The sequence below is a fragment of the Heterobasidion irregulare genome, assembly GCF_000320585.1.
Source record: "Heterobasidion irregulare TC 32-1 unplaced genomic scaffold scaffold_13, whole genome shotgun sequence".
NCBI classification, from domain to species: Eukaryota; Fungi; Basidiomycota; class Agaricomycetes; order Russulales; family Bondarzewiaceae; genus Heterobasidion; species Heterobasidion irregulare.
The window spans coordinates 415,317-436,488 of NW_009258209.1; the positions used below are offsets into that span (position 1 = coordinate 415,317).

General features: G+C 61.2%; 7 protein-coding genes across 7 annotated transcripts; 4 read left to right on the forward strand and 3 right to left on the reverse strand.

Moving 5' to 3' along the window:
* Positions 1-326: 326 nt before the first annotated feature.
* HETIRDRAFT_481951 (uncharacterized protein) lies at positions 327-3,943 on the reverse strand. The gene is made up of 18 exons (XM_009554403.1): positions 3,763-3,943; positions 3,651-3,705; positions 3,563-3,577; positions 3,477-3,503; positions 3,374-3,422; positions 2,958-3,297; positions 2,744-2,870; positions 2,652-2,666; positions 2,545-2,567; positions 2,382-2,405; positions 2,156-2,235; positions 2,011-2,044; positions 1,794-1,923; positions 1,595-1,626; positions 1,346-1,521; positions 1,099-1,192; positions 635-868; positions 327-561 (listed from the first exon to the last, which is right to left on the reverse strand). Exons 1-18 carry the CDS (start codon positions 3,928-3,930, stop codon positions 376-378), a joined length of 1,809 nt encoding a protein of 602 aa, XP_009552698.1. The 5' UTR covers positions 3,931-3,943; the 3' UTR covers positions 327-375.
* A 268-nt stretch (positions 3,944-4,211) lies between these two features.
* Positions 4,212-6,188, forward strand: HETIRDRAFT_430702 (uncharacterized protein; the record flags this gene model as incomplete). The annotated part of the gene is made up of 3 exons (XM_009554404.1): positions 4,212-5,797; positions 5,880-5,953; positions 6,064-6,188. The coding sequence occupies 3 exons, from the start codon at positions 4,212-4,214 to the stop codon at positions 6,186-6,188; spliced, it is 1,785 nt and encodes a 594-aa protein (XP_009552699.1).
* Positions 6,189-7,114: 926 nt separating this feature from the next.
* Positions 7,115-7,726, forward strand: HETIRDRAFT_481953 (uncharacterized protein; the record flags this gene model as incomplete). Its single annotated transcript, XM_009554405.1, has 1 exon — positions 7,115-7,726. The coding sequence occupies one exon, from the start codon at positions 7,115-7,117 to the stop codon at positions 7,424-7,426; it is 312 nt and encodes a 103-aa protein (XP_009552700.1). The 3' UTR covers positions 7,427-7,726.
* aao9 (aryl-alcohol oxidase 9) lies at positions 7,321-9,925 on the reverse strand (the record flags this gene model as incomplete). Its single annotated transcript, XM_009554234.1, has 9 exons — positions 7,321-7,726; positions 7,793-8,227; positions 8,289-8,698; positions 8,757-8,942; positions 9,005-9,209; positions 9,275-9,381; positions 9,447-9,607; positions 9,667-9,748; positions 9,805-9,925. The coding sequence occupies 9 exons, from the start codon at positions 9,923-9,925 to the stop codon at positions 7,628-7,630; spliced, it is 1,806 nt and encodes a 601-aa protein (XP_009552529.1). The 3' UTR covers positions 7,321-7,627.
* Positions 9,926-11,759: 1,834 nt separating this feature from the next.
* On the forward strand, positions 11,760-14,058 carry omt1 (O-methyltransferase putative). The gene is made up of 9 exons (XM_009554406.1): positions 11,760-11,979; positions 12,049-12,056; positions 12,132-12,448; positions 12,538-12,840; positions 12,951-13,133; positions 13,187-13,211; positions 13,264-13,305; positions 13,372-13,596; positions 13,676-14,058. Exons 1-9 carry the CDS (start codon positions 11,778-11,780, stop codon positions 13,922-13,924), a joined length of 1,554 nt encoding a protein of 517 aa, XP_009552701.1. The 5' UTR covers positions 11,760-11,777; the 3' UTR covers positions 13,925-14,058.
* A 657-nt stretch (positions 14,059-14,715) lies between these two features.
* HETIRDRAFT_244962 (uncharacterized protein) lies at positions 14,716-18,113 on the forward strand (the record flags this gene model as incomplete). The annotated part of the gene is made up of 7 exons (XM_009554407.1): positions 14,716-14,957; positions 15,098-15,357; positions 15,487-15,833; positions 15,918-16,561; positions 16,619-16,784; positions 16,902-17,103; positions 17,302-18,113. Coding segments are annotated over 7 exons (2,673 nt in total), but the record flags the coding sequence as incomplete, so codon positions are not given.
* A 951-nt stretch (positions 18,114-19,064) lies between these two features.
* Positions 19,065-20,499, reverse strand: HETIRDRAFT_331340 (glycoside hydrolase family 10 protein; the record flags this gene model as incomplete). The annotated part of the gene is made up of 8 exons (XM_009554408.1): positions 19,065-19,172; positions 19,253-19,474; positions 19,544-19,638; positions 19,693-19,806; positions 19,866-19,992; positions 20,061-20,086; positions 20,142-20,231; positions 20,292-20,499. 8 exons carry the CDS (start codon positions 20,497-20,499, stop codon positions 19,065-19,067), a joined length of 990 nt encoding a protein of 329 aa, XP_009552703.1.
* Positions 20,500-21,172: the final 673 nt, after the last annotated feature.

A 21,172-nucleotide genomic window follows, 5' to 3' on the forward strand; every position in this document is an offset into this window, starting at 1 on the left:
TGGCGTTGAATGGGGTGGGAAGTCGGGTTTCAGACGGGTGTGTCTCGACTTCAGGACCTCTGGCGGACTTCGCAGGCAGGTAGACTGCAAGCCTCGGGTCTCCACGAAAGCCCTCCGCTCTGCGGTAACCGCACTCTCCCCCGTTCACCGTCGCACCGTCCCTGACCCACTCTGGCTGCGACCTGCCAGTACTCACGACTGCAACGATAGGAGGTCAGCCCAGCTTCTCAGTTCTCACATGAAACACACGCGTCGAACGCTTTGAGTCGAGTCGCGACAGCCAGCCGCCATGCACAGATGCTGCCCGCCAGGACGAGCCGACGGTCGAAACCAAAAAAAAACATACATTCGTTCGTCAAAAAGCATACACGCCGCCTACAGCCTCGGCTTCGCACCCCCAGCGCCCGCGCCCGCGCCCGCCGCCGCACGCGCCCGAATCTCCTTCCCGCGCTCCCGCAACACGCGCCGCAGCAGCTTCCCGCTCGGGTTCTTCGGCACCGCGTCGATGAACTCGACGCCGCCCGCGAGGCGCTTGTAGCCCACCTTGGCGTCCGCGACGAACTGCGCCCCGCACGCCGCGCCACATCGTCAGCGCCTTCCCGCTGTGCTCGCAGCGTGCACAGGACGCACGCACCTTCGCGAGCTCCGCCTTCAGCGCCGCGCGCTCCGCCTCCGACTCGAACGCGCCCGCGGTGGTGGTGGGGGTGCCGGTGGGGTCGGCCTTGAGCACGACGAACGCCATGGGCACCTCGCCGCTGTACTCGTCCGGCACGCCGACGACGCACGCGTCCGCGACGCGCGGGTGGCCGAGCAGGTGGCCCTCGAGCTCCGCCGGGGCCACCTGGAACCCGCGCACCTTGATGAGCTCCTGCGCCGCGCGCGTCGCCGGGGCAGGTCAAGCCGATGCGCGACGAGTTCGACGGGATGCGGTTTGATGCGGGCGTGGATCCGGGTTCGGGTCGAGGTCGCGGTATGCGCGGTGGGCGTGAGCAGGGGCGCGCGTGGTGAGCAGGGGTGCGCGTGGTGAGCAGGGGCGCGCGTGGTGAGCAGGGGCGCGCGTGAGTTGCGACAGGATGGACGGCGGGGACGAAAACGCACCTTGAGCCTATCCTTAACGAAAAAGTTGCCCTCCTCATCCACGACGACCTCATCCCCAGTCCTGACCCACCCATCCACGAACGTCTCCGCGGTCCTGTCCACCCGTCAGTCCTTCCACCGCCATCCCACCACCGCGCGCGCGCGAATCGCAAAGCGCAAAGCACAAAGCGCAAAGCACAAAGCGCAAACAAGAAGAGGAAGAAGAAGAAGAGGGGGAGGAGGAGGAGGAAGATGGGGAACCACTCACGCCTCCGGATCACCGTAGTACCCCAGCGCGACGGACGGCGTCTTGATCACGAGCTCGCCGGGCTCGCCGCGCGCGGCGAGCGCGCCGCCCCCGCCGGGCTTGACGATCTTGGCGACGCACCCGGGCACGAGCTGCCCCGCGCTGCCGGGGGCGCCGATGCGCTGGGAGAGCGGGAACTGCGGGTGGGAGGGTGAGGGAGGGTCGGCGCGGTGCGGGAAAGGGGTGGGTGTGGGTGGAGGTGATGCGCACCATTAGGACGAGCGTCGCGAGCTCGGTCATCCCTTGACGCGCGGACCCCGTCAGGATCTGACCACTAGTGCACGGCCGAGAAGGAAAGAGAGATACAACGCAGCATACAGCAGCACAAAAGAAACGAAAGAGAAGACGCGAAACCGGCACGCGAACGGAACGAGCAAGCGGAGCGGACGACGAGGGCGCGGCGACTCACCGAAAGCCTGCCCGAGCTCGGCGTGCGGCATCAGCTGCACGAGCTGGTCCGTGAGCTCCGCGGACACGGGGGCGGCGCCGAACAGGACGAAGCGGACGGAGGACAGGTCGTGCTTGCGCGTCTCGGGGGACTGGCGGCGGCGTTCGCGTTGGCGTCAGCGACGATGGCGGGTGGAATGGTGGGGGGCGGGATATGTGAGAGAGAGGGCACGCCGTACCTTGCATAGGAGGACGACCTGGGGCGGGACGAGCCTGCGGTGCGGTGCGATGCGATGCGATGCGACGAAAGGTACGTGGGGCGGGGACGGATACAGGTACGAGTCCTCAGCCCAGCGAAAGATCCCAGAAACAGAAGCCACGCACGCCATATGCGTCACCCTATACTGCTCGATATAGCGCAGCATGTCTCCAAAGTTGAATTTCGGGACGACGACGAGGGACAGCTGTGCGCCGCGCCGTGTATGCACGTGCGCACGGGGTGCGTGGTGCGTATGCGCGTGCGTGTTAGGAGGGGACACGAGTGAGCGCTCGGCTGGAGGGTGGGAGAGAGGGAGGGAGGAAGGGATGGGGGTAGCGTGCGCGTGCTTACCCCGGCGAAGAGATGGAAGTGGACCTGCGGTTGATGTATTTCGTTGCGTTGCGTTTGATGTTATTTTATTTTGGTAGGGTGGGGGGAGTATGCGCGAGTGGGAAAAGTGAAAAAAGGCGTTAGTGTTCGATGACGAGCGGCGAGCGGGGGCACGAGAGCGCACCGCGGTGATGAGTCCGTAGACGTCTTCTCGTAGACATACATGCATACACACACAGTGATTCAGCCGCCCGTCAGCCCGATTCCGCCAACGCGCCACGAATCACTCACGGAAGAATGGCAGCACTACCCACAACACCCACCACCACCACGAAACCCATCAGCACACGCGCCCAAAAAAAGCAAAACAGAGAGACACGCACGCGCGAGGCTCACGTCGCCGGGCCTGAACCGCCTCTCCTCGCGCGGCGCGTAGTCCTCGTGCACGCGGTTAAACAGCGCGGTCTGGAGCACGTTCGCGATCGGCGCGTAGTGCGCGATCGCGACCGCCTGCTCTCCCCATACGCACACCATCGACCGTCAGTTTTGTCGCGCGGGAGAAGCGGCGGCGCGGCGGCGCGGCGGGACGGGACGCACCTTGGGCCTGCCCGTCGTCCCGCTCGAGAAGCAAAAGAGCGCGATCTTCGTCCTCGCCTCGCCAGGGCGCAGCCGGCGCTCGACGAACGTGCGCGTGTGGCGCGCGCCCTCCGCGATGAGCGCGCGCACGCTGCGGTGCGCGCGCGCGCGCTCGCCTTCTCCTCCCGAGGAAGAGTCGTCGCCGTCGTCGAGCACGATGTACCGGTGCGCGGGGACGCCGGCCTCGGCGCCCGCTGCGCGCGCGACGGCGAGTGCGGAGGCGTGTGCGATTATGAGGGTTGTTTTGGTCGTTGTTAGCTGGTAGGCGAGCTCGGCGGGGGTGAAGGCGGGGTTGGAGAGCCTGGGCGGAGGAATGCAAACGAGTGCGGGTGCGAGTGGTGAGATCAGGGAGGTGAGGGAGAGGGGGGGTTGCATACGTGACGATGCCGCCGAGGCGCCAGACGGCCCAGAGGGCGGTGGTGTAGTCTGTGGCGCTTGGGGGTCAGCGGGCGGGCGGAGTGGTGCGGGGTGTGGGCTTACCGACGTGGTTTGGGCTGAACAGGCAGACTGGGTGGTTTGGCATGTCAGTGGGGCAGACGCACGCTCGTGGGTGCGCTCGTACGCACCGACGTCGTTCTCCTCTGCACGGCGAAATACGTGCGTGAACAAGAGAAAGGCGACGAGGACGGGAAAGAGAGAGCAGGTGCGACGCACGGATACCGTATCGCATACTGAGCGCATTCGCGAGCCCGTACACCCGCGCGCGGATCTATCGCACATCATGTAGCCCGGTCGCTCGATGGAGCGCGGGAGTCGGAGGACGCACCTCCTCGAGTCCCACGCCGCGGCCGGACTTGGCGTCGACGAGCCAGGGGACGGCGTGTGGCCGGGCGGGCCTGCAGGGGTGGGTGGTGTCGAGGATGAACTGGACGAGGGTGAGGTCGTCGGGCACGATGTCGGGCGGGAGCGGGGTCGCCGGGTGGATCTCGGCCATGGCGGTGGTCGGTGGTCAGTGGGTGGGAGGGCAGCCGTGCGTGGGCGTTCCCTACTAAATAGAGGGCGGGCGCTGCGTCTGCGTCGGGCGCCAAAGGGACGCTTCTGGGCCGAGCGGGGGCAGGGACGGGCGCGTCCACCCCGACGTCATCGTCCGTCCGTTCTTCCCACGCCGTCCCCCGCCCGCCCTGCTCGCACTGTCGTCGCTCGTGTGTTGTATATACCACGCCACAGTCTACAGCCAGCCGCTCCTTTATACATTGTGCCTCAGCCACCACTGCTATGCTCGCCGCACGCCAACCCTCTGTCCTCCGCGACCGCCAGAACGATCCCTCAAGCCCGCACCCAGCCCCAGCCCCAGCCCCAGCAGCCCGCAAGATCGCCCGCGTCCCCGTCCCTCCCCTCATACCCGTCTCCCAGAGCGCCCCGCCGCCGCCGCCGCCCCCTGCGCCTGCTCCCGCGCCCAGCACCCGAGTCCTGCTCGACAACGTCTGCCTCGCCGACGAGGGCTTCATGCGCTGGAGCGCCCAGCGCTACATCGCGCCCTCCATGCCAGACACCTACGACCGCGCCCGCGCCCCCGCACACGACACCCTCATCCACGACATCCGCTTCTCCGGCGGCCGCGTCAAGTGCGTCGCCCTCCTCGCCCGCGACACCCTCGCCCTCCTCCCCACCGAGCCCATCCCGCTCCCGCCTCCTCCCCCTCCCCCTCCCCCGCCCCCGCTCCCCTCCGCCCCGCTCCCGCCTCCTCCCCCTCCCCCTCCCCCGCCCCCGCTCCCCTCCGCCTCCGGCGACGCGGGCCTGCCCTTCAAGCTCTCGCTCTCCCCAGGCACCGGCCTCGGCCTCTTCGCAACGCGCCCCCTCGCCCCCGGCCACCTCCTCCTCCGCGAGCCCCCGCTCCTCCTCGTCCCCCTCGTCATCCCCCTCGCCGCCCCGCCCACCCGCGGCCTCTCCAAAGCCCACATCTTCCGCGCCCTCTTCGCGCGCCACGACGCGCGCACCCGCCGTCTGCTGCTGAGCCTCGCGAACGCGAAGCCCGCCGGGACGTGCTCGCAAGAGGAGGGCATCGTGCGCACGAACGGCATCGGCGTCGACCTGCGCACCAGCGCGCCCTCAACCACGCCCGTGCCCTCCAGCACTACCGCCGCCGCCGCGACGAGCGCGACGAGCGCGACGCACAACGGCCTCTTCCTCATCACGAGCCGCGCGAACCACAGCTGCAGCCCCAACGCCGCCTACACCTGGCACCCCGCCCTCCTCACGCTCTCCCTCGCCGCCCTGCGCCCCATCCGCGCCGGCGAGGAGATCACGATCGCGTACACGACCCTCACCGCCCCCGCGGCCTCGCGCCGCGCGACCCTGCGCGCGGCGTTCCATTTCGCGTGCGCGTGCGCGCGCTGCGGGGCACGGCGCACGGAGGAGCAGGTGCTGGTGAGCGACCAGAATAGGATCGAGCTGGATCGGTGGCGCGGGCGCGATGAGCGCGACGGGGAGCTCGGGATCGGGATCGGGCTCGTCGACGCGGGCGCGCGCTTAGGCTCGGGCTCACGCCGCGCCGAGGGTGAGGCCAGCAGCAGGGCGAGCAGGGCCGCGGCGGTCCGGCGCGCGCTTGGCGCGCACGTGCGCGCGCTGGAGATGCTCGAGGCGGAGGGGCTCTATGCGCTGCGCGCGGCGCACTGCGAGGCGGTGGCGCGCGCGTGGGGGGCGTTGGGGGAGCGCGGGGCGTTTGTGGTGTGGGCGGGGAGGGCGGGGCGGGAGTGGGCGGGGGCTGTTTTGGGGGACGGGGGGGACGCGGAGGAGAGGGCGCGGAGGGTGCGGATGTGTGAGGGGTGGGCGGGGGAGCCGGAGGGGTTTGAGTGTTGGGGGTGCGCGGTGGGCGTTTGAGCGTTGCGTGTGCGTGTGCGTGTGCGTGTGCGGATGGGTGGGCTTCGTTTCGGCGCTGCGTAGGAGTGCGTACGCGGGGTCGGTGACGCGCCCCTGGGTGCTCTTCTGCCCTCTTTGCAACGTCGTGCCGTACGTACGTACGTACGTACCCATGATACGCACCGGCCGTGTCCCTCGTCACGCATTACTTTCACGTGCGCCGCGAAACTGGATCGTCGCGAGATGGATCACCGCGAACGGCGAACAGGGAGCAGGGAACGCAGGGCTCAGAGCGCCACACTTCATGCGCAGATGCGTGTTCTTCGAGCATCCCTCGACCGCGACTCCCCCAGAGCCGGACCTATTGCAGCCTACCGTCAGATCGCCACCTGAATCATATCAAATCGCTCGTCAAGAATAAAAATAACAAGAATAATAATAAAAATAATAACAATAACAATGACAGAGCTGAGCGCTGGGATCTCGATTCTCGTCTGCATGGGAGCTCTAGGATTCTAGAGCGCCGTAACGCCGTTTTCTGCGTACAGGGTCAGCACGCCGTCAGCACAGGCCAGCACCGGAGACCGTGGTGGATCGCACCCAGCCCCCATCCTCGCTTCGTGGCGCCGCGTGAACCTGAAAAAGTCGCCACATGTGGATCGCCCGCTGCGACGACGCCGCTGCGCCGCTGCATCAGATCTGTGGATCTTTGGATCTTTGGATCTGCAGACCGCAGGCTAGGCTGCTCCACGTCGGGTGGAAGAACTGGTGGAAGCCCCTGCGAAGGCGGAGGCGGAGGCCTGCGGAGGCGGATCGCAGAACAGGACAGGACAGGACAGAGCAGAACAGAACAGAACAGAACGCGTGCGCCGTGCGGGCTGGCGCGGGTCATATTTCAAGGCGGGCCGCGACGCACCTCGACGCACTCACCGGCGACGCCGCGCCTCAGATCGCCCAGATCCCAGCAAATCGCTCCCAACCCTTCCCAACCCCCCCAGATCACCCAGGTTCCCCAGATCGTAGTCACCAGATCCCGAATCGGAATTAGAAGAAGGCGACGAAAAAAAAACATCAGATGATATCGACGAATGTTGTAGAAGATCGCCAGAAATGCGCTGGGAAATATCGTGTTTTCTGGCCTGGTTCTGGCCCTCTGAGCTGAGCGAGCAAGCAGGAGCGAGCCCGCGTGCGTCGCTGGATTCTTGCTTCTCAGTCTCGTGCGCAGTGCGCAGTGCGGACGTGCGGACGTACAGGGACGTACGTCCGCGGGGCATGGATTCTTTGAATGTTGAATGTTGAATGCTGAACGCCGGAGTTAGATGCGGTCGGTCGGAGTCGGGCCAGAAGGTCAACACGGGACGACGACGACGACGAGCCAGAGGCGTGGCCATTTCTTCTGCAGAGCGACCGTGTACGTTATTCTGTGCGAGGTCAGCAACGGAGACGAAGACGGCATTGGTGGCCATCATCTCCTGCGCGTCAGGTCAGCAACGGAGCCTAGCTTCCGCCTCCACCGTCGCCCATCGGTCTGCGTGTCTGTGTGTGTCTGTATCGCAGCAGCAACGTACGGGTACACATTCTTCCATCAAAACGCCCATTATGTGCAGACTAGTTATACGACAAGTATGTAGCGCCGCGCGCCGTTTACATTTGGCGGCGGCGAAGAGGAGGCAAGGGAGTGAACGGGCCGACGAACGAGCGCGAGTGGTGAATAACAAAAAAGAAGAGCAAAAAATTGCGAATAAGTTTATGCGGTCGATAATAAAGTCCCAAGAAGACGAGCGAGTGTGGGGCGCGGCGGGCTAAGGATGGGGCGGCGGGGAGCCCTAGGCCTACTGGCGGCGCGTGGCGTGCGCAGCCTTGATAAGGTCCGCCGCGCGCTCGGCGACAACGTATACGGGTATTTGTGTGTGCGCCGACGGGATGTAGGGCTGTGGAAAGAGAAGCGCGTCAGCATCGGCGAATTCTGCACATGGTATTTGCGAGAGGCCACGCACGAGGACGCTGGCGTCGACGACGCGGAGGCCGACGGTGCCCTTGACCGTGAGGTCGGAGTTGACAACGCCGCCCTTGGAGCCCTTGCTCGCGATCGCGGCGGTGCCGACGGGGTGCCAGACGGTGGTCGCGTACTGGCGCGCGTACGACTCGAGCTCCGCGTCCGTGTTCGCCTTGGCGTAGTCGCCGTACGGCGCGAGGATGTACCCGTTCCACGCCTTGGCGGCCAAGAACGCGCGCGCCTTCTTGATCGACTCGACGATGATCGCGACGTCGACGGGGCTGCCCAGGAGCTGGGGATCGATCAGCGGCGCGGTGAAGGGGTCCGTCGACTGGAGCTTGATGGTGCCGCGCGATGCGGGGGAGATGACGTTGGTGAAGACGCTGAAGTAGTTGCCGGTCTTGGGCGTCGCGAGCACGAAGGAGACGAATGCGTCCTAGTGGGTATGGGCTCGTCGATCAGCACGAGAAGCCTGATAGCCGTTGCCATCGACTTACGGTGAAGATCAGCTCGTGGTGGGCAGACGTCGGGCCCGCGGTCGGGTCAGCGTAGGTCTTGAAGATGGTCGCGTTGCTCGGGAGACGGTGCCATCCGAATTGGGTCGCGGGGCCCAGCACAAGCTGGCCGGTCTTCGAGGTTTCCCACTGCTTCACGAGGTCGCTGGCAAAGGTGGCGTTCTGCGAGATCTTGTCCAGGGTGTCGGTCGAGTTGACGCTGTACTGGCTGGAGAGTAGCACGTGATCCTGGAGGTTCTTGCCGACGTCGGGGAGGTCGACGATGGTCTTCAGGCCCAATGCGGACAGCGCGGTCGAATCACCGATACCAGAGAGAAGCAGGAGCTGGGGAGTCTTGACGGCGCCAGCGGAGAGGATGACTTCCGTGGTCGCGTTCAAAGCGTACTTCGTGCCTGCAGAAAGGCTCAGCTCAGCTCATTGCGAGTATATAGAGATGAAGAAGCAGCGTACCACCGGCGGACGTAGCGAACTGAACGCCGCGGAAGATCGGGAGGCCGGAGCTAGTGCCTGTCTTGATGAGCTTGATGACTTGGGTGTTGAGAAGAACGTCAAGGTTGGACCGGCTGAGAGCAGGATGAATATAGGCTGTAGAGGAACTGGCGCGCTGCCCATCTTGGATACTATACGGCACCCAGCCTGCAGCACCACGTCGCTGTTAGATCGAGTATGGACGGGGAGGCGTGTGAAAGGGTACGCACTGACTCCTATGGTGTTGCCAGAGTTCACATCCTGGTTATACGCAAAATCGCCACCGAGCTCTTTGGAAGCCGCGAGGACCTTGGCGTCAGTGGGCAGGCTGAAACCAGGAAGGGACAGGGCCAAGGGACCCGAGGTGCCGTGAATGGAGGGAATAATTTCGCCAGTCGTGTTGTGATTGTCAGCAGGAGGGACCAACTTCTCCAGCTACAGATACGAACAATGTTGTCCATAAGTAACAAAAGTCATAACATGTCATTGCTCGATTTTACCTTCTTGAAATAAGTCTGTAACGAATTCCAGGACCAGCCAGAATCGCCGGTCACGTTGGCGATCCTGTCGTAGTCGTCCTTGGATCCGCGGTTGAAGACCATGAAGTCTACATACAAGAGGCACCGAGCTCAGACACTCCGTCTTGCGTTTCCGAGGATGAATGCTACTCACTGACTGACGTCGATCCACCCAAGACGTTGCCGCGAGCATAAGCAATGCTGCGTCCATTCAGAGCGGCTTGCGAAGTGGTGGTGTAATTCCAGTCGAGGGGTGTATTGGGAGTGAGCGTAGGGCCGAAAAAGGGAATGGCGATGTTCTCGTTGCCAGCGCTGCTACACTCGGGCCGAGGACGTTGAGCGGGTTGCTAACACGAACGATTTAAGGTACTCACTCTCCACCGGCCTCGATGAGGAGCACGTTGACCTGGGAGTTCTCGGTCAAACGACTAGCGATGACACCTCCGCCAGCACCACCTGCATGATAGAACAGTGAGTCTCGCGGACACAGGCGCGAGGTTGCAGACGCTTACCGCCAACTACGATGTAATCATAGCTCTTGCTCGGCAGCTGTGATGGGTCCGTGTACAACGCGCCATACGCCGATCCAAACGACACGGAAAGGATGAGGGCAGCCCGACGGTAGAACAGCATGATAAGTGACCTGCTCTTCCAAAACGAGTTGGGTGGTAAATGACTAGAAGAGGAAGCCGGCCACGGCCTTTATAGAGAAGGTCGGGGACGATTTTTAGTGGTATGAGGTGCTAAGAAATATGTCATTGTCGCAAGGCACGGGACGATCTCTAGCGATTGGGTGTCGTGAGTTGCTGGAATTCAGGCCCACGCGACAATCGGACATATGAGGACAGATGGGAAGAGATGGGACAACATTGGTGACCATCAAATGTGTTTGGCGTCTGCGGACCCGGCTGCCGGAGACGCTGAAAGGAAAAAACCCGCATGGAGCCAATGCGAGCCAGTTGGGCCGGTAGAAGTTTGTTAGATCAGCACGTGTGAGGAAGAAGCCATAGAATATAGGACTCGTCCAGCGACTTTGGCGGGCTGGAATTTTTTTTATCAGGACGATAGGACGACATCGGTCTTCCAATTGCCAGGATCCAACATAGAACGATCAGGCAAAACAAGTGCACGGATCACTAATCAGATCAAAAAGTAGTTCCGATTGTCAGTGCCTCCCAGCGGCCGAGAAAGCCACGGCTGCGAGCGGCTGTGGCGCGCGAACTTCCTGCAACCATTGATGAACGTCTACATTAAGAGACGCTCACTTTGAAACGACCCTCTTGTGATCACTGGCTTCAGTGCATCGGCAAACGTCTCGAGTTTCGAAAACTGCTGGCGTTTTAACAGACTTATCGAGCTGGGAGTCGTCGGTATGTTCTGATCATGCGCCAGGTGCAAGGAACACGTTGATAACGAAGTGAGCAGGACCGTTTCGGAGCCGACGTGTAGTCTCATACAGTGCCTCGCATGACTTGCTCGTCGACATAGGTCGACATGTATGCCGATTTGAGTTTACAATGAGCCGACAAGCAGACGGAAGGCACGTTACAATATCGCGGTAGAGAAAATGCCGTGAGTATTCGAAGCTGGAGAGCGATGATGACGTGCAGGGTTAAGGAGATCGTGACAGCTGTCAAGTGACTTGCTGTCACGGGATGGTCATGCTTAGTCAACATCATTATATAACGTGTAGTTGATTGAATAACCATGTGACAGAAGTGTCACGTGGATGATGGTGGCCTTGCATCACGTTCTGCCTTCGTTCTGTTCCTCGGACCGTTGACTCCAGCGTCCGACCAGGACTGACTGTTCTTGCTGTTCGAAAACAATTCCGATAGCAAAACATGTCTTACTTCCAAGCCACTAGATGCGCCTCGGTTTTGCGCCCCGGAGATAAATTCGCCTGACTTTCCTCGGTCCGTGATTGGCTTCGTATTGTTTTGATGTCCGTGTACCACACGAGACTTTGTGGACACTCGAAATCATTCGGACACGGAGGTTGCCCCTAGTCTTCTTCAGGGGCGTCAGCCTTATAAGATAGCATAAGATGCGAACACATATGTCTCAGGGACCAAATGGCTTTCTGGGCTTCGGCGCTGTTGAAGGCAGGCCTTTTGGAAACCATGAGAATGTTGCTGTGCGTCTATGTCTGCGACTCGGGGATAACTGACTATGTAGCCGCTATAGTATCTCACTTCGATCCAATCGTTGTGATTTCATCCCTTTATGTGTAGGCGGTAACGCGGCTCCCACATAGTAAGGTGCGTCAAACAATCAACTTTTGGATCACATTCCAGATGTGATTTACGCCGGCGGCGCACGACTTCCCTCTTATTGTTTCGCGAACACTTCTGTTCTCCGTTCAGATAGCGATTAGGTTCTAGCGTTGCGCCAGCTTCTGTGGTCAACGTATAAATGTCTCCTTTCGTGCGCGGCCACTTTAGCGAACTGCTTAGACACTTCGCTACACCCGCCTTTACGAGAGATGCCCGCACTCCAGACAGTCCGCTTGCAGGAGCTGGACGCCCTCCAGCAGACGATGAATGTCGCGCTCGACGCCATTAGAGACGAGCTGAAGAACGGTCGGCTGCCGGAGTTGTCGAATTTCGCCTCTGAACGGCATCCCCTGGATGACCCTACCTTCGTGTGCCCGCCCCGATTATACGAAGCGCGGAAGCTTGCTCTGGGTACGTTGATTAATGTACAGCTGACCTCCTCCCTCCCCTGACCGCGTTCCTGCTCTTCGTCATCGATAGCAACCATCGTGAGTCTCTTCTAATTCTATCTGATCTACTTTTAGACGTATATGGAACGCTGATGCGGGCACCTCCAATATCAGGGCCAGCTGAAGAACCTTATACAGAGGCCGTACGAGAAAGTCGTAGAGCAATCCTGTGCCGTTTACGACACGGCATGCCTGGATATCCTTGTCAAGACCGGGATCTTCGACAAACTCGCAGCTGCGCCTGTACTAACTGCCGGCCTCCATGTGCGGGAAATGCAGAGGGAGTTCGATCTGGACGCCGTGAAACTCGCACCTGTGCTGCGATACCTGGCGACCCAGGGGTGGCTGAACGAGCCGAAGGAGGGATTGTTCGTGCTCACACGCCCTGCGCTGGAGCTGAGGAAGGGAAGCAACGGTCGAAAATGGATCATGTTCGTACCTGTTCCGTGTCATCGTTTTCGGTGTTTTCCCATGCCACCCTGTTGATGTGGCCCCTCCTATTCTTCTATCACCTCTCTAGGACACCCGGCAAACCGAAAGTCGCCACTTCCTTGCTCCCACAGATCACGCATCCGGAGTGGAAATACTCACGCCAGCCCGACCAAACGGCATTCCAGCTCGGAAACGATACGTCGCTGACGCTATTTGAGTGGATGAAGCAGCGCCCCGACGAGTTGACCCAGTGGGCCAGCTCCGTGCAGTCACTCGGCGACGCGTACCACGCCGCGATTATGAACGACTTCCCTTGGCGCAAGTTCGATTCCAGGCCGTTCGTCGACTGCGGGGGCGGCCAGGGCAACCTGTCAATCTCGCTCTCTGAAATGTCCGCGCGCCCGTCCCTCTTGCTTCTTCGCCTGCGCCAATGCTGACGTTGACTTCTTTATGCTGTGTCTGCGCGTGATCTTACGTTTGCGTTCGCGCCTGCGCATGCAGCCTGCCAAACAGCACTTTTGTTGTGCAGGACTTGCCCGAGGTGATGCCCATCGCGAAGGCCAATATCGAGAGGCGCGCGCCAGAGGCTGCCAAAATCGGGCGGATCTCGAACGAGCCGCACAACTTCTTCGACTTGCAGCCGAGATACGGAGAAGGCTATGTCTACCTGCTGCGCTACATCCTGTGAGTGTGTTTCACGCAATAACCTTACAGCGAGCTCACGCACGTTCCCACAGTCATGACTGGCCAGATCACGCCTGCGTAAGATGCATTTCGCTACCGCGCGCCGGACCTGGCACTCACTTATCTCCAGGTCAAAATTCTGAACAATATATCGCGAGTCGCGCCACCGAGCGTGAGTGACGCCTTCAACTTCTGCCAGTTCCTGGACGGCACTGACACCCCCGCTTATTCGCCTCAGTCGAAGCTGGTCATCATCGAGGTCATCTCGTCGCCCTGCACGACCCTGAGCACGTCGACGCCACCCGACAGGGCGGTGACGCTTGACAACTTGCGCGGCGTGAAGGAGCACCGCGCGGTAACGCCGCCCGCGTTCATTCCTGCCAACTTTGGCGCGAACGCGAAGATGTCACTTGCATTGGGCGTACACATGATGGGCGTCTTCAATGCGCTCGAGCGCTCGATGGTACGTGTCTGTCTGCTCCTGGTTAGCGCGCGCGCCGTGATGTCGCGCGTCAATGCTGACGATCCCGGGGCGCGCGCAGGACGAGTGGCGGAGCCTGATCACACAGGCGAACCTGAGGATCGTACGCGTACACACGCTGCGCGGGATGGTGTCCGCCATCGAGTGCGAGCCGGTGCGTCACAACAAGGAGACGCACGCCTCGAACGGTCACGCCAACGGGTCCTCGAACGGGGTCGCGCACGCCGGTGCCGGGTTCAACGGGCTCAGCGTCAATCTCGCAAAGTCGAACGGGAATGGCGTTGACTCAGGGAGCATCGTGGTGGGCTGACGGTTGTAGATGATTGATGGATCGGGCCGACTTCGTTATTTCGTGTATGTATTTTCGTGATCGTATCTTCTGTGTATTAGAGGCAATGTCATGCTCCAGGACGTCGTTTCGTTCTACGTGACGTCTACACCATTCTTCCGTCTCACGCTAGTTCACGCTGTGCCTTGGGGGAGCAATGCTGCAGCTGGCATATGAAGGCACATGGATATGGTCTGACTGACTATTGACTGACTGCAGCGAAATGACGCACCTAGTCGGACCTAGCCTTGACGGCAATTTCAACAGGAGGACGAGACTCTGTGCCCGGATTGCCCGAGGTTGCCCAAGCAATTGAAAGGGTGGCTATTACATGGATGTACCTCGCACAGTATCCTGTGATTTCACTCTGATAGACTCTTTTGCTTTCTATGCCGGTGAGCAGAAGAATGCGAGGTTCGGGCCAGGGAAGACCACGACGCGACAAGATAGAGCCGGTCACGAGATGAGCACGATCCTGCACGTGCGCCGATCGTCTCGAGGCCCCGCGCCATTTTCTGCGTTCTGCGTTCTGTGCTCTCCGTATGTTTTCTGGCTCACATCTCTAGCCAGAAAACAGAAACAAAAACAAAAATGACGTCTCTCGGTAAGCGCAAGCAGAGAGAAGACGGAGGAGAGCCAGCCGCGACCGCGGAAGGAGATTCGGCGCAGCAGCACAGGTGCATTTCCCTTCTCCATTACCCTTTCCCTCTGTAGTGTGCTGATGTCCTTGATATATCCTCTCACCCTGCACTACGCTTTGCGCACATCTCAGCTCCACGCTTTTTGTCTCCAACCTCCCATACACCGTCACCTCCACCGACCTTCAGACGCTCTTCTCCGACCTCGCTCCCGTGCGTTCCGCGTTCGTCGTCCTTGAACCGGGCACGCGCACATCCAAGGGCGTCGGCTACGTCTCCTTTGCAATCAAGGAGGATGCCGCGACCGCGCTCGACCAGGTCGCGAAAGACGGGCTCGTGCTTGACGGCCGCAGCCTGAGAGTGGGGTGGGCGGCGACGTCCAAGGCAACCGTGCGTGTTCATCCCATTCCATCCCCATCGCACGCTCGTTCAGCTTGCTCACCCCCCTTTATTTGGACTGATTCGGTCGAACTGTTACTCGTCTTTTCGTCGATGCCGCTACACAGCGCAAAGAGAGAGCCGAGCGCGACGCGAACCCCAAACCGACGCCCGCGCCCAAACCCAAATCCGAGCCCGCCGACGCGCACCACCCAAAAATGCCGCACGTCCACGTCTCCCGCGACCCGCTCGCGATCCGCACCATCATCGTCTCCGGCCTCCCGACGCCGCTCGACTCCAACGCGCTCTGGAAGAAGATGCGCAAGTACGCCGGCGCCGAGCACCTCGAGTGGCCGCTCAAGCTCGGTAACGACGGCGAAGGTGAAGATCCGAGTACAGGTGCGCCCGACTCGCTTTCACTGCTATCGTGATCACTCTGTCCTCGCTCCGTCCAACTTTATTTTTTCTTCTATTCTGTTATTATGTATGATGCTGGAGCTATCACGCTAACGTCCCCCGATCCGACAGCCCACGTCCTCTTCTCCAAGCCCGCCCAAGCCGAAGAAGCGGTGACCAAGCTCCACGCACACGTCTTCAAGGGTGCCCTCCTCTCCGTCACGCTCAAAAAGCGCCTCGATGCCGTCGCCAAGCCGCCCCGCCGTCCCGCCGCCCTACCCACTTCCACCTCCACAGCCACCCCGACCGCCGCCTCCCTACTCGCGGCCTCAGTAGCTGGGAGACCTGCAGGGCCCGCACCGAGCCGCGCGAGCCGGCTCATTGTGCGCAACCTGCCGTTCGACGTCACCGAGCAGGACCTGCGTGCTGTGTTCCTACCGTACGGGCCGATCTACGCGGTACACATCCCGACGACACTTGTCGTCGCTCCCGCAGCTGCGGACTTGGACTCGGACGCGGCGAAGGCGCCAAACGCGGATGTGGACGGGGACGTGAAGATGGAGGAGGGAGAGGAGCAGGAGAAGGGGGCGACGGAGAAGGCGCGCACTCGGGGAAAGGGGTTCGCGTTTGTGTGGATGTGGAGCAAGAAGGAAGCGGAGAAAGCGATGGAGGGGTGCAATGGCACGAAGGTGCGCGCGGGGTTCGCGGCGGGGCTCGTGAAAGACAAGCAGAAGCGGAAGAAGGAGCGGCGGGAGGATGCGAAGCGGCTCAAGGCCGCAGCCGGCGCGAAGGATGATGCCGAGGAGGAGGACGAGGAGGACGGGGAAGGAGAAGGGGAAGCGGAGGCTGGGAAGCGGGGAGAGGGGTATGGCGAGGAGCGCGTTATCGCTGTGGATTGGGCGCTGAGCAAGGAGAAGTGGGAGGAGGAGAAAAAGAAGATTGCGGATGATGCCGAGGACGAGGATGAGGAGAGCGACGAGGACGAAGAGGACTCGGACGAAGAGGACAGCGCGCTGGGCCTGCATGACCACGATAGCGAGGACGAGAGCAGGGGTTCATCCGCAGACGAGGATGATGAAGAAGATGAGGACGACCGGAGCGACGCGGGCGAGCGCGTCAAGCCCGAGCTGCCCCCACCCGAGGCCGGAACGACGCTGTTCGTGCGAAACGTCCCGTTCTCCGCGACCGACGAGGAGCTGCGCGCACTGTGAGCTCTCCCCTCTATCCCCTTGCACACAACTGAACTTCCCCCCTCTTACCCTAGGTTCCGCACCTTTGGCCCGCTACGCTACGCGCGCATCACGCTCGACCACGACACGGGACGCTCGCGCGGGACCGGCTTCGCGTGTTTCTGGAACAAGGTCGACGCGGACAAGGCGGTCGCGCAGAGCGAGATCCTGCGCTCAGACATGATGGGCCAGAGCGACGCCGTGAGTGGTATATATTAAACTGTTCGCCTGCTTGATGCTCATCTCGTTCCGTCATTTCATTATATCTCGCTTACGTTTGATTTTGTCGACATGCCCTGCTCTCCGTCGCACCGCCAGCCCAAGAAAAACCCGTTCAGCATGCCATCGCTGCTGACGCCCGACCCGTCAGCACTCTCGGCGCAGAGCCTTGTGCTGCACGGGCGCACGCTGGACGTCGTGCGCGCGGTGACGCGCGACGAGGCAGGGCGGCTGAAGGAGGTGGGCGAGAAGGCGCGGGAGAAGGCGGACAAGCGGAACATGTACTTGTTGCGCGAGGGCGGTGAGCGCTTGCTCGATCTCTGTTTGGTTTTTTGTTCTGGTTTACTGATTTGGGTCATGACATTCTTATTCACTTGTTCGTTCACGGGTGCTCGTCTTGCTGGGCTCTCTATTGTGTCCATTCTCCTCGCTTCCATTCCTCGATGATCCCTCCCTCTTTTCCTTCCATGGAATCGCGGCCGCCCCATCCGCCCTGCAGTGATCCTCCCAAACACGCCCGCGGCGTCCACGCTGCCCGCGGTCGAGATCGAGAAGCGCACGAACTCGTTCAACGCGCGGCGCGCGCTCCTGCGCTCCAACCCCGCGCTCTACGTCTCCAAGACGCGCCTTAGCGTGCGCCAGCTCCCGCCGTTCGTGACCGAGCGCGGGCTGCGGCGCCTCGCGACGCATGCGGTGCGCGCGTTCGATCGCGAGGTGAAGGCGGGGACGCGGGCGGGGCTGACGCGGGACGAGCTCCAGGAGGGAGTCGAAGCAGCGCCTGAGGGCGGCGCGGACGCGGAGAAGGGCAAGGACGCGTGGACGGGCAAGGGCAAGGAGAAGGAGAAGGGGCGCAAGGAGGGGCGCAAGGGGTGGAGCAAGGCCGGCAGGAACGCACCGCTCGTGCGGCAGGCGAAGATCGTGCGGCAGGCGGACCGAGTCGACACGGCGACGGGGCTCGGGCGCAGCCGCGGATACGGATTCGTCGAGCTGCGCACGCACGCGGACGCACTCCGCGTGCTGCGCTGGGCGAATAACTCGCGCGAGACGGAGGGTCTGTTCGCGCAGTGGTGGGCGGCGGAGGCGGGCGAGCGCGCGACAGCGGAGGAAGCCAAGGGTGAGGACGGGAAGAAGCGGGCGGAGAAGCTGAAGAAGGAGGCGCAGGCGTTTGCAGCGCGGGGCACAGGCAAGGAGGAGGCGGCTGGGGACGAAGTGGAGGCGGCGGAGGGAGTGGCGGAGAAACGTGGAAAGGGGAAGGGGACCCTCATCGTCGAGTTTTCGATCGAGAACGTGCAGGTCGTGCAGAGGCGCGCAGCAAGGGAGCGCGACAGCAAGACCACCGGTCCGGTGCGTCTCTTTCGCTCTCATTGTCTCCCTCCGCTATTCGTTCTTTTCCCGCTCACATCTATTGTCTTGACTCGACCTGCGGGGCCGACCTTATACCTTGTTCCTCCTTCAGGATGGCAAATCTAAAAAACAACCCGCCGGCACTGCGTCGAAGCTCGCGCTGACCAAACGCGTCAAGACGGAGGCGCCCGACGCGTCGGAGTCCGGGACGGCGCACCCACAGAAAAAGCGGCGCGTGTCCACCGACGGGAACACCCGACCGACGAAGAAGGCCGCAGAGAAGGGCGCAGGTGCGGCGGAGGGAGCGGAGACCAAGGCGGGCGCGCGTGTCGGGTCGCTCATCGGGAGGAAGCGCCGGGAGCGGAAAGGGAAGTCTGCGAAGTAGTGAGTGCTTGGGTGGAGGCCACAGCTGGTACGAGCGAAGAGGAAGGGGTCGCTCGCCATATGGGCATGTCGGCGAAGCTGAGGCTCGCGCACGACACTTACTGTTGCGGGCCGCTACAAAATCGTATCTCTCCAGGATACTTGCTTGTGTTCATGATTTTCGGGCCTTGGTACGTACGATGCGAACCACCCTCATCTATAGAGCATTGAGTTCGAGTGGGAAGCCCCGAAAAGGTTACTTCATCACAGCTTTTCTATTTACTCGTTTGAGTTTCCACTCCTGCTGGTAAGCTTCTCTGTTAAAGTTTTTCTTCTTATTTTTACCCTCTCAAGCTCAAGGAACACAAGCTGATCCTTGCTAAGGCATTCATATGCCTGAACACTTGCCAGTGCAGGCGCACTGACGATGTTATGATTATTTAGAATCTTGGCACTAGGAACCCATGTCTCCTTTTCCCCTCTCAACCCTCTCACGGACGGCCATCACATATCCAGACTGATACTAGAATACATATGGAGGTTACAGCTGGCTGCTCAGCTCAGCGCGCTGTCGACACCGGTGTAGGCCGGCTTGCGGTTGAAGCTGTCGTCCCAGAGCAGCGGAGCATCGAACGTCGGGAACGTGCTGATGACCCACGAGTCCTGCAAGGCCATTTGAGCGAGCGCCGGCCGCCAGCAGCAGCAGCAGCATTGAGTGAAACGATCAGCGCGTGCCAACTCACCTTGTCACTGACACCCCATGTGGTGATGCCGACGCACTTGCTCACGGCAAGGCACGCCTTGGTGACGGTGTTGTAGTCTGTCTGCTGCTGGCTTAGCAGCGCGCTCGTCACGGGCTTCGGGATGCGGATGTCGAGCTCGGTGAGCGCCACATCGAGCCCCGTGTTCGCGAGGACCTGCAGCTGTGCCTGGACGCCTCCGACTTGGCCGAGAATGAGATGAGACTGGACGCGTATGCGAGGGACGTGTGAACGCTGAGCGGTACGCACGACAGCGTAACGGTACTTGCGTACCTGAGAGCCGATCCCGTCAATCGGCACACCGCGCGACTTCAGGCGCCCGACGAGTGCGACAAGCGCATTGATCTTCTTTCCCGGCCCGTCAAGATCTATGCAGTCTTCAGCGACGATTACGAGGGCGCAGATATCATGAGCTGCCTCACTGAAATCGTTGATGTACAACTTCGCTGCGGGGTCCGCCGCGCGCGCGGCCTTGAACGCGATGTCAATGAAGTTTTCGCCCAGCAAGTTGAAGAACACAGAGTTGCGGAACGTCCCTAGACAAAGGGGGTATCGTCAGGACCTGTGAACATTCCGATTCTCCGACAAGACATACCATCGTCGTTGAAGACTTCGTTGACGACGTCCCAGGCGTATATCTTGCCCTTGTAGCGGCTCACGAGTGTGGTGACGTGGTTCTGAATCACCGAGGTGAGATCTGAGGCCGATGTGATGGCCGAAACCTTTCACAAAAAGACCAGGCTAGGTTAGCTGTGAGATTAGGCATTTCATTGAGGAAAAATGCACGTACCCAGGACGGCAGCTGAGAGTGCCAAACTGGACGACTCAATAGGCACACGCCGTAGCACATGAAGGAGTCCATTGCACTCACCAAGTGTGTGGCCACGAATCAGTCGGTTGTTGCTCGTCGCAAACGAGACCAACGCATCAGCATTGGTGAAAGTAAAAGTGCCTCTCGACGCTGCATGTATGCGGCCAGATGAACAGGCTGCTTCCCAGGCTCTTAGAGGCTTCTGCTCACCTTCCGTTGCGTCCCATTTCATGCTGTTCTCAGGGGTCACAGCTCCATAATCCGAGGTCAGAATCGTCTTGACGTTGCTTTCTGAGATGGTGTTGGGGTCCGCCGCAGAGCCAAAGTACTTTTTACCTTTGGCCTTGAGCTTGACGTCTAACAGGCCGAGGACGCTGGAAGGGGCGAGCAAGAGCGCGAATAAGACAGCGGACCTCATGTCGTCTGGACGGGTGCAAGGTGAAATGGAGGAGAACGTCAAGGTCAAGGTCAGGCTTCACGAGACGCGAGCTTTTATAGACTGTGCGAGACACGAGTCCGGTCGACGCGGTCGCATGGCACAGAAGGCCCGGAATGCATTACTTCGGGCGGTTTCCACCTCGCCAAGCGAACTGTCGGATGGGGCGGATGCACTCTGGCAACAATCTGCAACGCCATCGGTGAGCACCTGTGAGCACGTTTCGCACACGGGGTCTCGAGCCAGACGGGCCTTGCGACATATTCCCCCCTTCTCGCCTTTTGCGAGGCCGTCTTGGCTATAACGGCCGAAAACAAGACAGGGTCTGAGTGTCGTTCCCACATCCGTGCCATCGAGCCACTGGGTTGCCCATGGCAGAAAAAGTGAAGCGTGGAAACCGAATCACAGGTGGTCGAGAGTGTCAGCGAGAGGGAGGATCAATTTTACCGACGCGGCTCGGAGGCTCAGATGATCTGGTCGCGACTGACGACGTTCACCCCGCACATGCGTCGCGCTCATCACGGGTTACAAGACTCACCTGTATCCCCTCACCTTGCCTCTCCTTGCCGGTGAATATTCGGATAGGTCCAGGGTGTTGTGGATGCCTCAGGCCGTGTACCACTATATGATCGGCCTTTCCCCGTATTTTCCCAGA

Coding starts and splice junctions, on each gene's coding strand:
- HETIRDRAFT_481951 (XM_009554403.1), bottom strand. CDS start 3,930: ATGGCCGAGATCCACCCGGCGACCCCGCTCCCGCCCGACATCGTGCCC. Junction 3,706..3,762: donor GCGGCGTGGGACTCGAGGAG/GTGCGTCCTCCG, acceptor GATGTGCGATAG/ATCCGCGCGCGGGTGTACGG. Junction 3,298..3,373: donor CGCCTCGGCGGCATCGTCAC/GTATGCAACCCC, acceptor TCCTCCGCCCAG/GCTCTCCAACCCCGCCTTCA.
- omt1 (XM_009554406.1), top strand. CDS start 11,778: ATGCCCGCACTCCAGACAGTCCGCTTGCAGGAGCTGGACGCCCTCCAG. Junction 12,449..12,537: donor AACGGTCGAAAATGGATCAT/GTTCGTACCTGT, acceptor TCACCTCTCTAG/GACACCCGGCAAACCGAAAG. Junction 13,597..13,675: donor ATGCGCTCGAGCGCTCGATG/GTACGTGTCTGT, acceptor GGGCGCGCGCAG/GACGAGTGGCGGAGCCTGAT.